General features: G+C 46.1%; 1 protein-coding gene across 4 annotated transcripts in view; it reads right to left on the minus strand.

The window, feature by feature from the left end:
* Positions 1–231: 231 nt before the first annotated feature.
* LOC133349773 (sterile alpha motif domain-containing protein 15-like) overlaps positions 232–15,508 on the minus strand; it is a 143,208-nt gene continuing 127,931 nt past the window's right edge. For 2 of the 4 annotated variants that reach the window (XM_061563499.1, XM_061563498.1), the window contains exons 12-15: positions 12,789–12,836; positions 10,840–10,953; positions 9,018–9,206; positions 232–8,087 (exon numbers count right to left, since the gene is read on the minus strand). In XM_061563499.1, the coding sequence (XP_061419483.1) occupies positions 7,890–8,087; positions 9,018–9,206; positions 10,840–10,953; positions 12,789–12,836 (549 nt within the window). In that variant the 3' untranslated portion in view covers positions 232–7,889. The remainder of the gene's footprint in view (positions 8,088–9,017; positions 9,207–10,839; positions 10,954–12,788; positions 12,837–15,508) is intronic. The other 2 variants (XM_061563500.1, XM_061563501.1) reach the window with 2 other exon arrangements.

Raw genomic sequence — 15,508 nt, forward strand, 5'->3', positions numbered from 1 at the left:
GACTCGGTCTGTGTCAAAAACCATTTTTAACAGAGCAGTAAAAAAACGTAAAACACAGAACTCTGCCTGTGTGCCCCACTATATTTTTGGACGTCACGTAAAAAAAAAGACACAAGGGAATGAATGCCGAGACAAAGTTGTTTACCTCGTGCCCATGTCATCCTAATTTTCCTTGCAAATTTGCCCTCCATAAAGACACCCAATGTTGTTTACTCGACGATGCAGCAAATGATCGATGCAACAAATGCTTTATTGCAGTAAATTTTGCAACAACAACAAAAAAAAGCAGCATAATCGTGTTACACTCCTTACACCTCGTTTTACACGGACGCAGCAACCCGCTTGCTAGCGGAAAAGTGTAAAAAAAAATCCCCGAACAAAATTAAACCGAACACCTGAAGTCGACATTAATCTACGGAGACTCGGAAGAGTTGTATACATCAGGTAGATGAAGGCGAGTGTTTTTGGTAGTATGAGAGACCACCGTAACGGTCATGTCAGTAAATAACTCACACGTGAATATATTGGTAAGCAAGGCCAAACTGAAAGGCCATCCAGCACATCACAAAAGCGTTTGTCTCCAAGCGTTGAAGATTGGCCTTGGAAAAACAATAACAAGTTTTCAAAATAAATGTTTGCCAAAACCCCAGTATGAGCTTGCACATACGATTGCACACATGCGCTCTTTCACGTGGAATATATGTAAAAAGTTTGGAGAGCAGAGCAAACAGACCGATGCAGTCGCACAGACACCACTTTTAACATACGACCCCACGAAACTTGAGCAAACATATGGATTCTACCTCTCCACCTGGAATTGATAGAATGGCCTTTATGACGTCCATCAAACAAAGAGAACCGACTCAGAAGTTATAAAGTGAAGAACTTTACCAAAACAACTCGCCCCTTGCTACCATTTGAGCATATAATCTTCAGCTAGGCCCCATGAAGCGGCATCCCTTTAATCAAAACATTAAAAATAGTTGCTCTGGTACAAGGCACCGTTAAATTAAAATGATCAACATGCTTTAGAGTAGTTGTCCGTGGAAATAAATCGACTTAAAAAATTTGTAGAATGTTCCGTTAAAATTAGTTTTTTTTCTATAAACATGACATCTGAAACATATTGGCAAAAAACGTAATGACCGCAAAATTGGTGCAGTACTCGTGTGAGGAATGTGCGGCGTTGACAAAGTTGGCAATTCTTTACAAAATAAAACTCAGTTTCAGGATGTGCTACGTGTGTGACTTGCGAATCCAATGCTCGGTGAGCGTCTTTCGCCGCTAGGAATAAAACCACGGGCAAAACATCCTGTTCTTTTTCTTAAAAGGAGAGTGGGGGGGGGGGAAATCCTCGCCAACATTCAAGGTGCGTATAAAATGGCAATATTTGCTAAACAATTGCACCGCATTTGTAGTGCAGCCTACACTAACGACTGCACACCAGCAGCCATTTACTTTGTAGGTTACATTACAGAACTGACAAGCAAAAGCTTGTCGCAAGCCGCCTATCTTCTCCCTCCACCAGTGTGCTAAACATTTTTTAAATCCTTTATATTAAGTTCCCTTGCTTGCTTGCGCGCTTACGACCGTGCAAATCTTTCGGTCGTTTTTTTACCCACTTCCCGTGATCCAATCGAGCTGACATTTTGCACACAGACTCGTTGTGCGTGACAATTAATTTTCGTGAAATTTCTTTTTCCAAAATTTTACACTTTTTAGGAAAAAAAAAATTATATGTAATTACCAATTGCTTAATGGTGGCAAGCAATCATCTGACCCATAGGTGGCAGCCATCTCAAGCCAGAGCACGAGAGGACTCTAGCCGCCACGCATATAAAGGATTTATAGTGAAAAACTTTGTTTTTACGGGTTAATTTTTTAACCAATACTCCTCGCTGTTGCTGCTGAATAACGCACAAGGAGGGCATTTGTAATCTCCCAAAGTCAACCATCCACTCTGAAAGACAATTCAGCAATACCCATTAACACAGCAATTATTATACTCAACTCAACGTACTGTCCAGAAACGGTAAAGAATAAAAAAACATGTTTTTTTATCGTACGACAGTGGAGGAGCTTTTAGACACGAGCTTATATGTTCTTCCTAGGCACATGTTATCGACGCTTGCAAACAGGGTCAAATTACTCCAGTTTAAGGGATCGGGGACTGGGTGATTAATCGCACAATCGTAGCAAGAGCGCAATGGCTAGAGACTTGCAGTTCCATTGTTCGTGTTCATCGGGTTATACATTTCTCTTTTTAACAGTAAATATCACATTCCCCCCCCACCCCCAAAATCGTCACATTTTATTTTAGTGGTGTTATAGCTGTATTAACCTCCTCATTGCATAGCCGGTGGGGAAAAAAACGTTACAGTTCAGTAGTAGTTTTATTCTGGCATACTTTGCCCGCTGCCACTTGTTCTAATCATTACATATTTGACATGCACTACACGCGCAAGGAGCGAGGTTTTAATTAAAGGAAAGCATTCTCACTATTATCCTGCGGACCTCAAACACTCGCGAGCATGTTTATTAGAACCTTCATGGAATGTACAACGTATACATTAAAGGCTGATGGCAGTAGCTCCATGGGGGGGAAACGGGCACATTTCATAAAGGCAATGCTGTTCAGGGCGGTCCAGATGTCTTGTGACCCCCATTTAAATCTCTAAAACTTAATATTTTAAAGTAAGGTTTATTTAAAACATAGATGAATATATCAAAAGGGAAAACATTTTTGAGGTCGATTAAGTGGGGGGGGGGGGGGGGGGTCACAAGACATCTCGACCACCCTGTACACCAGGGTCACACAAAAGTAGACATTCTTTTCACCAGGCATTTTGTAAAGCAAACATTTCCCATGCATTTACACACAAGCTAAAGAGTGTGCAGTGAAACCTCTTAACATTTTTTTTGTGCATTCTCTGTTTGCTTTCATTGTCCATGAGCCCCACCAGTCTGAGATATGCAGGCACAGACTGCAATCATCATCATACCAAATGTAAACCATGTGGTAAAAACGGCTTTGTTTATACGCAAGCATAGTACAGAGAGGTTGGCTTTCAGACGTGGGACAAACGTAACGGGTACGTTACGTTGTCCTGTAAACGGCGTCGAAGTCAACTTCAAACTCTGCTGCACTGCACTTTATGCCGACACCCTTGGTTAACTTGCCGTCACCGCATGCTAAACAAGTATTCTTTTAGACATATGGCATTGCTTCGAATGAAAAAAAAACTTTCTTTTAAGGGAAGAGAAAAAAAACCCCACATTAACATTGATCACCCAATTGTGATGTGTTGGACTCGTTAGAAAAAGATGGCTGTGCCTAATGCTTGAGCGTAGAGAAACATAGTTCAGTAATTGCATTGAAATAAACAAAGTGTATTTGCGTTCTGGTCTCTATTAAACTGAGCTGCTGAAAATTAAGTTTACTAGTGAAGTGTTAAATGGAGCCAAATGAATGCTCATTTCCTGCACCTGCATTTGTTTGCACGGCCAAACCTTTAGGTAATTTCAGACAACAGAGGCGGGTGCGTACGTTCACAAATAAAGCAAACCTTTTCAACTGCCACTTAAGTGCGCACTTCTAAAATGCAGGCTGCCAATTACATTTTGGAACTCAATGGGCTATTTATTGCATTGGTGGTCTTGTGGGGGGGGGGGGGGGGTGCCATTTCATCCCTTGTTACATAACCATTTTAAATCTGTCACAAAGATAGAGAAACCACACCTGGCAGGCCATCCTCTTTCTCTCTGTATGTCAACAAAGCTAAACATACCTCCAGCCTTGACTATTGACAAGCCATGAAGGCGCGCGCGTGTGTCGTCAATGCCAAATTTATTTTCTGTAACATTTTAGCCAGCCGGAGTTTTGTCAAAATGATATTTAAGATAAGTCTTATTTGTTGTTGCTGTAATTCAAATTCCGGCCCTTATCGAAAGTCACCGATGTACGTTTACGCATTTCTACATCGTGTTAAATTTACCGTATCAAATGACAGTGTTCAATATGTGCACGTTTCGCTTGCGGAGATATTTGTTTCACCCGGCCGTGTTCTTGGTGACGTGGGCAGCGAGGGCATGCCGCGCGCTCTCGTGGAGGAAGTCCCTTCTCCACATTTTACTGGAGATTTTGTCGGATCTGCTAATTGTCCGACACGGGATGTACTCTCTTAAAATTGGACCCGACCCACCACCACCCCCGCCCCCCCCAAGGCTGCAACTTAAAAATGTCTGGTCTGAACGCGGCACTGGTCGCTGCCGATTTCTACTGTAGAGAATTGGTGCAACGTGAGGAGATGGAAAAAAAATCGACTTCGTTTCCAGCGGCAGAGGAGATTGCGTCGCACGTGTACCGTCGATGGCGGTTTATAACAAGTTTTAAAAATAAAAGCGAGATGTTTTTGGAGATGTTTTAAAATGTCTCAAAAGGTCGCGCCGACGTCACTGGACACCACGATATTAGTCCACGCATCGCGCAATCCTGCAAAAGCCACATTAAAAAATAAAAGCCAGACGTTATTGGGGAGCAGCGACGGCACAAGCTAGTGAAAGATTGCATGTCGTGCGTAACGAACGTTTGACGAATACGGAAGGGACACGTGTACACGCTGCACGGCGCTTACACTGTAATGGGTGACAGGAAAATTGTAAAGGTGAAATGGTCAATTGTGATGGGGACATTTCAAGTCAAGTCAGTATTTTAAAAAAAATTACCCTCAGGTGTAAGCACCACCACTATTACAAACAATATGCAGATGCAGTGTTAAGAGTATAGTATTATTTTTTGACATGTCTTAATTTGACAGGATATTACTGTAGTGAGGTTTTTTCTTTTCTTCCAGCCCCCTTATTGTTTGACTCAGTTGTCTGCACGTGAGTAATGCCACGTTACATTTGTGTCAGACTAAAGCGGTGACTTCAAAGGGGAGTAATAATGATGTGAAAATCAAATTGTCATCTTCCCACTCTCTTTGCGAAGGTTTCTGTAATTTTTATAAAGTTGGTGGGCACTCCTGCCTGCTGGTATATAATGTATTCATATATAATTTGTTAAAAACATTTAAAATATTCTAAACTGAATGTTCCATAAAAGACTGAAGAATTCACTTCGTTTCAATGACAAAGATAATATACAACAAAAATGTACGTAAAGCCAAACCATTATATAAACCTAAAGTGTAGCGGTATTACCATAAACGCTACGCTGAACATTTTTTAAACATGAAAAGCAATGAGAAATTTAATATTCCAAATCAATTACCAAAATGACATTCCATATACATCGTAGTATTTCGGAGGTCAATGTTACATTGGAAATGCACTTTCACCTGTTATGCTGGCCATGCCACGTCTGTAGACACGAACAGGACTGCAAAAAGATTCACGCTCCAGCCTTGAAATTTGCTTTCTAACACCACTGCGGACAGCAGGGCCTCCTCTCGAGGGAGAAAGTACATCTCTCGAAGTGATATTTCCTTAAATGAAGTAATCCCATGCTACTGCACCATAAGAGACGTATGTAGACTGGGAAACTGGAAATAAACTTTTATTTTACCAGGTGAAGCCCACTGAGCTATTAGCTCTTTGTCATAAGTTACCTGCCTGCCACAAATGATAGCTCAGCAAAGTGGCTTATCATGTGGAAATTTAGAAAACAACTAACTGGGGTTCGCAAAGAACAACACACGGGAATGTGAAAAAAAGCTTCCAGGGGTTACAGGTCAAATAAAGGTCAGTAGTCACAGAAATAGTACTTAACCTAAACTATTAAACTTTAGTTTTTATTTTACCAGGTAAGGCCCACTGAGCTATACAGCTTTTTTTCAGAAGCGACCTGGCTGCCTCAAACAAGTGGCTTATCATGTGGAAATTTATAGCAGGCAAATAATCGAAATGCATGTTTCGAAATGTGGAGGGAAAAACTGAGCCCAAAGAAAAATCCACGTGACCACATGGAGAAAATGCAAACTCCAAATATGCAGGCATCAGGATCTGGATTAAACCCACAACCTCCTGTATATCAGGCGAGGGAGATAACGTCTCGCCACTGTGGCTCCCCAAAATAACGAGCTCGATAATGAATCATTTTTGTTTATGTTATTTGTCAAAGAAGGCAAAAGTTGGCCAAAAAACTGAGCTTCATTTTCAACAAGTCATAAAAACCTCTATCAATATTATTGTCAATTTGACCTGTTATTTTCCAATACGCTGTTGTGTTAAATGGAAAGAAAAACAAAGGAGTAAGTTCAAGGTCATCATCAGTGACGAATGGGAAAAACTTATTAATTTATGGGCTGGGCACCTGCATGCATCACTGCACCAAGGGGCAGATCACATGACCACACAAGGAGAGGGTTTTCACAAGAGCGCGAGTGAGGCCACTGTGACGGCAAAGGCCTCAGCATTTAAGCCTCCTGAAGACAGCCAGACCTTCACACCTTTTTCAAACTTCAGCACCTCGGGTCCCATCGCGGTCCGCGTGCATCCAACGTTTCAAGCGTGCGATGTTGAGCAAGAGGGCGAATTGCCCCCGAGCGGCAAAAAAACTGGCAGGAATGGGCAACGTCGGTTTGTTCTGTAGCACGAGGTGCCAGAGTTTGAGGATCGCCAAGTCACCAAGATACTGTCTCGTTAAAACGCCACACCCCCCCACCCCGCCACCACCATGCATGTGATCAATCGAGGTGTAACCGGGTGCCAATCCATGAGAAACGCACGAGTCCTCGCTGCGACTGCGCTCGGGAGTCAGGACCCCAGCGCTGTCGATTGTGCCACCGGTGCTGTCCAGCATGCAGAGTTGGAATGCAGCACTTCCCCCCCCACCCCCATCTACTTTGGGGAGTCTGTATAATGTTCTGGCTTTACGTAAAGTAATTGCGTTAAATCTGAACCGACACAATAATTTTTTTAAGATTCATGTTCGCGTCTAAGCCTCGTAAAGAGCGTCACACCTCTGAAAGAAACCCACCAAAAAGTAAAAATGTTAAACAAAAAAAATTATATAGAATTAAAGAGAACCTGCCATAATGAATACGTAAAACATGCAAACACTGCATATAGTGTTTAGTAGAAATATTTACAATGTTGTGAGAAATACCCCATTTGAAATAACACCATAACCTAAATATGCTTTAAGTTAAAAAAACAGTATACAAACACTCCGTGCATCACGGTGGCAACACGGGGCAGTGCAGGTCAGCGCACCCTTTGTGCCGTGCCACCTCACTGCCTGCCGCCGCCAGATGCCTTGGTGTTCACCACTAACTCTACGATGCGTTCTCAAGCCTCCAGCAGTACGCGGCATTTCAGATTTTTAATACCCCCCCCCCGCCCCCGCTTTCAACGGCATCGACTTTGGTAGTGGATCACGGGCTAGTTGCTGAAGAGGATGCGAAGGTTGGTCTGGGTGCAAGGGAAATGCCTACTTGCTGATCACTGCAGTAAAGCTGATGTTCGTTCGGGCTCCTCCACTGCACAATGGACGGTAACTACTCTTTAGCATCGGCTGTCCGTCACAGTGCCCGGAGCACTTTGCAATGGGTGAGTCACAGCTGAGTAGAATTCAATTGAGCCTCCTACAGTTGTTCTGAGGTTTATTTTTGTATAACTGTCCTACGATTATTATCTTTTTCTTTACACGAGTGTCAATGCAAAGGACTCTCCCACACTCGCAGTAGTGTTGTTGTTGTTGTTTTGTGCACGCAACTGCTTCTCAACTGAGGCCGGGGTGTGTGTTTTTTTTACTACCCGGTGAGTCTAGTCGATTCCCGGGCAAACACGATCACAATCGCGCGGCTGCTCAGCCTGGCCGAAGCAGCACCCCGGCACTCGCCCTCCCCCCCCCCCCAACTCCCCCCACCCCCCGCACTGACGCAGTGTTACTGAGTGGCGGGCGACTCCTCGCCGACTTTGCTGGCTCTCTGAGATTTCCTAAGCTGCTCCTCCTTCTTGCGAAGCTTCTCCCGCTGCCGCTCGATCTTCTCCTGCGCCTTGCGCTCCTTCTCTATCGCCGTCCTAATCTCCTTCAGCTTCTTCTTGATGCTGGAGCGCTCCGCAAGGTTCGTCACGCCCAGGGCCTGCAGAAGGTGAACGGGAGATGGTTCACAAAACGCCGCGCTTCTGGGCAACCTTCCCACTGACAAACCGAATAAAACACACACACTTCCATGACAAAACTGTGAAATAAAAATAAATAGCTTGTGGTAGACTAATTAGTCATTGATACGCCCTGGTAAAATCATTTCAAATTCACGTAGAAAGCCAACTTAAATTGCTGTTTTGGTCTGGCGTATTACACGCTCTTGACAGTTAACACGTCAAATGTGCATTATGAAACTACCAGGATGATTTGCGCACAACGCATGAAAATAAAGCAACAGCATCCAATGGTGTTGCAGGACACACACGTGTTGCAGGATGTACGCAGATACACAGGCAGTGCGCCTGTTGGCACATCGCACGTGAGGACACGAGTGTGAAGGTCAGCGCCGTCGAAAGGTTTTTGGAGGCCCGGAGAAAAATGCCAAATGAGGACCCCCTTTATGAGGTCCTAACCAAATTCGAGGCCAGACAAAAACTAAAATTGCCATGTACCCAGGTGATCAGGTGGCTCAGACTTCAGATCACTGAGTTGGTATTGCTGAGATATGGCTTCACAAGCATAGTGAGTTGATGGTTTCAGCCCAGTGACCAACAGGGAAAAAAGAGAGGGGAAACCCCTCAACAATACTTACCTGCTCACTAGAGCCCACGGTCATTTATGTCCGAGAAATTGCAATGTTATCATTATAAAGATTATAAACGGCAAGCACCTCTCCCCTCCCTTCCTATTCCACCTTCCTCCAGCTCTACAGGCTTCCAACAACCCCAACTGGACTTATTTACCCACCTGCCACCACTGGTCTCAAGGGACGTGACAATGTCAGCACGATCGAAATAAGATTAGGGGACGAAGCGACACCGACGGAAGGCTGCGGAGAGCCGTCGTAACGGAGGCCGTGGCCAACCTTGAGCTTGGTGCTGTCGAGCTGCAGCAGCTGCTTTCCGTCGACGCCCTGCGTCGTGAAGGCCTCCACGTGCTGCTCCATGCCGAGCTGCGCGAGCCACTGGGACACCTGCTCAGGCGTCCACTCCGGCACGGTGCGGTTCGCCCACTGCTGCTGCTTCGCGGGCGACTGCAGCGCTTCCTCGGAGCCCTGCGACACCCGCGCAACAAGCCACCGTGGTTCGCTCCGTGAGCCGAGTTGCGCACGAATGAAGGAGCGAACGAAGGAGCGAACGAACGAGCGTATCACCCCCCCCCCCCCACCATCCAGTGGCATTGCGCAAATAACTCGTGCTAGAGCAGCCGTGCCAAATCGTAGTCGACTGGGTGCCACGAGGCTGGTGGCCTCACTCCTAAAGCGGAAAGCAAGGCTCAGCTGCTCAACGGGGGAGTGACTAAGAGGCACAATGACAGCCCAACGGTGAGGTTGGACCTCTGTTAAACGTATGCAAATGCAGCAGAATCAAGATTGTTAAAATTAGCAGCAGGTGCGAAGGAGAAACATGCCATCCACTGGATCAGCTACAATCAGATTGTATTTTGTTTTATTGGTGAGGAGGGGGGGATTTGCTATATTTGTGTCAATATTTTATCGAAATCATTGTATTATTTTATACTGTGACAAAAAGCTATAACAATACAATTATATTTCATACAAACTCTTTAAAATGTTTTTTTTACAGCTCGTAAACAACCTTTGACTTGAACTGAAATATCCCATGAGGCAGTCCTTGAATGAATGAATGGCAGTACAATGCCATACCAATACTGTCCAGGCACATATTATTTGATTAGAATGTGATGGTGGAAGCCATGCAATGGACGACTTTACCTTGGTGGAAAGGAAACAATGAGGAAGGGTTACAAACTCTTATTCGCAAGCAGGAGGGATGTGGGATGTTGCAGAGACGCCATTAAAGAATGAGTCACAGGGATGCGCAAGAAATGATAAATGACGCACCAGCATCACAGAACAGGATTCTCAAGAGTGAAACGGTCCATTGATTAGGAGCATCAGCAGCAGAAGCATAGGCCCAGAGAGTGCTTTTGAACATATTATTATTTTACTGACAATCTACAAAACATACATACTGTATAGGTCGTGGCATCATTTTTACACAATGAACGCTTATTCATTAAATAATTCGTGACAAATGATTCTGGTTCGGAAGTGATCGTTGGCCAATAAGCTCGTTTTTGCCCATTTCAACGCAGCAATGCTCTCTTTAACTACAGCCTTTTGGCGTCATCTGGTCCAACACCAATGGAGACTAGGCTCTAAGAAAAGCTGTCTCGGGTGTGGACCAATCAACTTCAAGGACAGTGCAGATCATTATCATCATCAGAGTTTTTTTTTTGCATTTTGACTGCTTGTGTTGTGGTTATTGCAAACAAACATGATGCCTTGTATAAAGGTGTCAGTTTTTGTACCAGTTGAAAGGGTAAAAAACCTATTACTAGACACCAGAGTCCTGCTCCACTCGGACCTCTGCGTGAACTCCAACCCATGCATTGCTACGCACTCTGCTCTAGTTACAGGGCGACTGGCGAGATTTGTTTTTTCGCCGCAGCATTGGAGAGAGAGAGAGAGAGGTCGGGGGAGGGGGGGGGGCAAAGAATGAGGCTGTAATGAAACATTTACGCTCCGAACGGAGCCTGTTGTTTCTCTCTCTCTCTCTCCCCGTTTAACGGTTCGCTTTTGCGACAATCTTGAGAATCCTCGCTGCGAGCGGCAGTGCCCTCGGCAGGCGCCGTCCCGGCCCGTGACAAGTCAGTGGTCATACCTCCTCAGAGGAAAGGGTTAGTGTGTGTGAGCGGCCCCTGACTCTGGACTCTGCTACCAGACCGGGCATTTCCAGCGAGCTCGTGCTGCTGGGGCTGAATTCCCCACTGAATGCCTAGCAATGGGGGGGGCGGGGGAGCAGCAGTGCCATCACGGCAGGGTTGACACACACCCCCCTCCACGCATGCACAAAGACAAACACACACCTACTTACATACATCAAGACGCATATACAGAACTTAAGCACGCGAAAATACGCCCGCGCACATACACAAATACATAACAAGACAGACACAACTGCAAAAAACTATTTGCACATATATACACTTAAACAAAGGTGTATAGCGTTAACAGACTTTTGGGGAAAGTGCTATTCGTGAGAATTTATGAAGATTTGCACAGCACACGAGGTGGTGGTGTTCCCAATATCACGCCTGGCCACCTTGTCTCCCCAGTGCTGAGGTTTACACAACGCACCAGGTACTCGTTTAAGGTGTCCAGGTCCAGTTCAGATGTTACTTGTCACTTACGTAGGCCATAGCCAGCATTTCCACCCAGGTCACAGGGTTTGTAGTGCAGTTTGCTAACCACTACACACACACACAAAGACTCCCCCCCCCCGCCCACATATAAGATACAGACTGTTGGGGAAAGCACTCTACGTAAGCACCTAAGGTATTAAGCCTGGCACAATAACGCACGAGAGAACGGTGTTTTTTTCCAAAGAGTGTAGTGTGGCCATAACCACATCTCCCCTCTGCCGATGTTTACACCATCCATAAACGCGATAAAGGCAGAGTTGACCGAGGTGAGATCCGCGGACAAGTTGAGATGTCACTCGCCGACGATGCTATCCGTGGCCAGGAACCGAACTACGATTTGCCGGGTTCAGAGTACAGTGCGAACCACTGTGCGTATTCCTCAACATGACACATCACATACAGAGAGACAAATGCACACCCACATGCAACCAATGGGGGCCCCACAGAGCATTAATTTCACCAGATTCACCGACTACACATGGACACGAACAAACAGCTCACATACATTCGCACAATCCGCTGAAGAACGGAAAGTTATCCGATTCACAATGGACATTGTATAACATCATCAAACAGATTTTCCCCAGCACCAGCACAGAAAGTGACATATCTGTCACTGTAAGCACTGTGAATTCTGTGTCGTTAGAGCAAGGCAAAATACGCAGCATTAGACGTGAACAATATTCGACATGCATTTGGCAAATGGACAGAAAGACGTTAATCAAAAACGAGTTTTTGCATGCACGACTGCATCAGTCATCGTGAGGGTTACAAAGGTGTTTCTCAAGTTCCTTAGGCTCGTGTGGTAAACATCGCACCAAATCGCAGGAATGTGTCACACCTATGGCCGGATAATGCGACAACCGCATTTTGGTGCACTGTGCCATCGTTATGCCAGTTATTCCTCGTCTCGTCCAAAGCCAATTTACAATTTGCGCTTCTGGAAAAATGACAGTCTCATAAGTGGATTCATTATGAAACGTTCGTAGTTAATTTTTATTTCCGAATCAAGGAAGCGGACATTTCTCAACGGCTGAATGTCGCAAGTGAACAAACTCCATCAGCAACATGTAATTCTGGTCCTTCCCATGCGCTTTCACAGCCCGTGTTATTTGGAAATATCCGAATGTTATTTTTTTTGAAGAGTGCATTTATTTTCACTAAAATCTGAGTCCCAACTAGGGATCTGCTCTGGATTGCAATGCACAAGGGAACGTCCTCAAATACACGATGAAATTACGCCCCTATTTATTTACAAAACGGCGAACGCTCAGGAATTCACACACTCATGCGCCGGAGCCGCTCGATTCACTTGGTAGGAGCTCGGGGGCTACATGGGTCAGTCAGCCCCCTGGGAGATCGGAACAGCTTAGGTGAGAGCGGTGAGGAAGGAAAGCGAGAGGCGTACCGTCTCCAGCGAGGTTCGGCTGAAAACAGAGGGCCAGGAGAGAGTGGCCTGGGAGAGGTGAGGACACAGAAGGCTGGTTAGTAACAGACAGAACTCTTTACGGATCTCGGATGCGTGTTCGGGTCGTTAGGGCGTTTTCCTCCATGCGCTGGGATGCCTCAGTGTATGTTCCTTGAAGAAGCTCCCAGCACGTGCAGCAAAACGTCGGACGTCGTGCCAAACAACAGGCGGTACGAGCCGAGCACGCATCAGAAAGCTACAGAGCACAACTGTGAAACGTACGCCGGGAGTAGAAATCTTTCACCGTCGAGCACATTCACAGCAATGTCACACAGAGCCACTGGGTGGCGCTTACACACCTGATACAGCGAAAATATCTTTAAGATCAGCGTTATGGAGCTGGACAGCATCAGGAGCAATGTAAACCAGTTTGCATTAGCAATACATTTGGTAGACTAAACCAGATTTTATCACGACACTTTGAAGAACGAGACGGTGAAAGAACGTAACAGAAATATCGAAATGGTGGCAGAGCACTAATCAGACGATGTCCCGAGAAGCTTGGACATTTTATTTCGCACATGGCTAACCGTACGTTCAGTCTAGCCGTGCAAATCATTCCACAGTTCATTTGGTGAAGCCAAATGAAAATATTAATATATCCCTTTATTTATCTAGAAAAGCCTAAGTCTTAGAAAAAATAATTTTCAGCAGGATCCTAGAGCAGGATGTTTGGTCAAATCCTTAAATGATTATTGTATTAGGAATGGTGTACCCAGAGGAAACCCACGCATACTAGAGGATCGATTTTTCTAACGCATGTTTCTAATGTGGTGGAAAAAACCGGAAGACCCGGAGAAAAATCCACGCGACCACGGGGAAAACATGCAAACTCCAAACATACAGCTGGCGACAGGGTCAGGATCAAACTCATGACCTCCTGCATACCTGGCGAGGTAGTTAACATCTTGCCACTGTGGCACTGGGCTCATACCACACTGGGGACACACTGAACATGCAGGACGTTTCCACTCCTTACAGAATCATCAGACACGGCAGTAAGGGGAACTGGAAGAGCCCCCCGGCACTTCAGGCCTGCCCTAGGTTTGTTGGTGGTGCCCTGGTTGCCCCAGCCGTGCCTGGGCTCCGTTGGTTCTCAGCTCCTTTTGTCATCCCTGAGACCCATTGACATTGGCGCCCCGGTTACTCCGTCCCCTTGGACTTAGCCTCCTTGTTGGCCTGAGGCCTGGGATACAGCGTCGCTCTCTCTCCTCTCTCCCATGAGTCTGGGTCCCAACCACCCCCATTGCACCTTCTTACCGCATATATACAGTATAAAGCCTCTTGAGATGCCGTTGAATTTAGATGCAATGTAAATTGAAATAGTTGTAATTGTTGAGTGCTCTGCGCTCACCTACCGGTGCCAGATGACCTCCAAGTCTTACGAAACCAAATCTCACATTTCTGTCCAATCAGGAGAAGGGTTTCTCATTTTGGGCCTCTTAAAGCTGGTTACATATCTGAGCCAATGCACAGATGTTTAAAAAAAAACATCCTGAAAAACTTTTACACAGTAGATAAATGTTAGTGAATATAAAACGAATTTGCACGTGTACAAAAGCAGCGCGAATCGATAATCCTCCTCGGGCAGCAGGGGTGTGGATTAAGGGCTACTATTGTATAGCACAAGACGGACAAAGCTTATTTACGTCTGCAGTCTGCAGCGCGGGCCACATGTTGGCAGGCGAGCGACGGGAAGGGCCCGGGGCGCTCCTTCCGCCTTGTGCCGCGCCTCTCGCAGTCTGCGGCATGTCAAGTGCCGGACGCCCCTCCCCAGGACGGCCCTCACGGGATTCCGCAAATGTTTCCCGGCTGAACGCAGTACGCGGCCTCCATTTATGGCGAACGTGGCTTCAGCGACAAAAACGGGCGCTCCCTGCCGGGAGCTCGCTCGACACGACGCAGCTTCACGGCCTATTCAATCACGGCGGTGTTTACGCGCCATCTCCGAGCAACGTCCACTTCATCTCCTCGGTGGACGTTGCCCGGTCGCCGGTGCGTTCGGGAGCAACCCGTAAAGATGCTGACGACAAAGCCACAGCCCCAAAATCCCTTGCTTTGACATCAGTGGTTCGAGTATCGATTGTTACGATGGATTCACACGCGGGCTGGCTTCGTTTAGGGCACTGGAGCCCAACACGGCCCATATCCCTGGAAGCTCCGCTCGGGAGTTGCACGCGTTCGGCTGGCGGGCGGGCGGGCGTGCAACGGTCAGCGTCGTGGCCAGCATAACAAATGCATCGTGGCCGAAGGCGTCTGGGGGTAGGGGGCACGTGCACGGCAAATCCACACGCGAGGTGGTGCTGCAGTCCGAGCCATCTCGCTGCACAGCACACGGAGTTGAATGGTATCGCGGTCTCGCGCCGTGTTGCATAATTCCTACTTTGTTATTTTGGAAGCTGTGCTGTGTTTATCGATTGCAGTTCCATTAAGGCACACGGCCGATATCAGGCTATGCAAGATGTACAGATGTGGAAGATAAATTTCGTAATAGTATTTTTTCTGGTGGATGTTGCGTGTGTTTAAATGACATGTATATGCACTCATCTAGCCAAAACAAAGCCTATAGACCTGCTTTTGAGTGGTTTAAAATACAGAACACGGAAAACTCACCATCTATCCACTCTCAGGGTAAAATTTCACCAAGCGCATCACAAATT

This window comes from Lethenteron reissneri, chromosome 31 (genome assembly GCF_015708825.2).
Source record: "Lethenteron reissneri isolate LAM-NWPU_2019-01 chromosome 31, ASM1570882v1, whole genome shotgun sequence".
Classification (NCBI taxonomy): Eukaryota; Metazoa; Chordata; class Hyperoartia; order Petromyzontiformes; family Petromyzontidae; genus Lethenteron; species Lethenteron reissneri.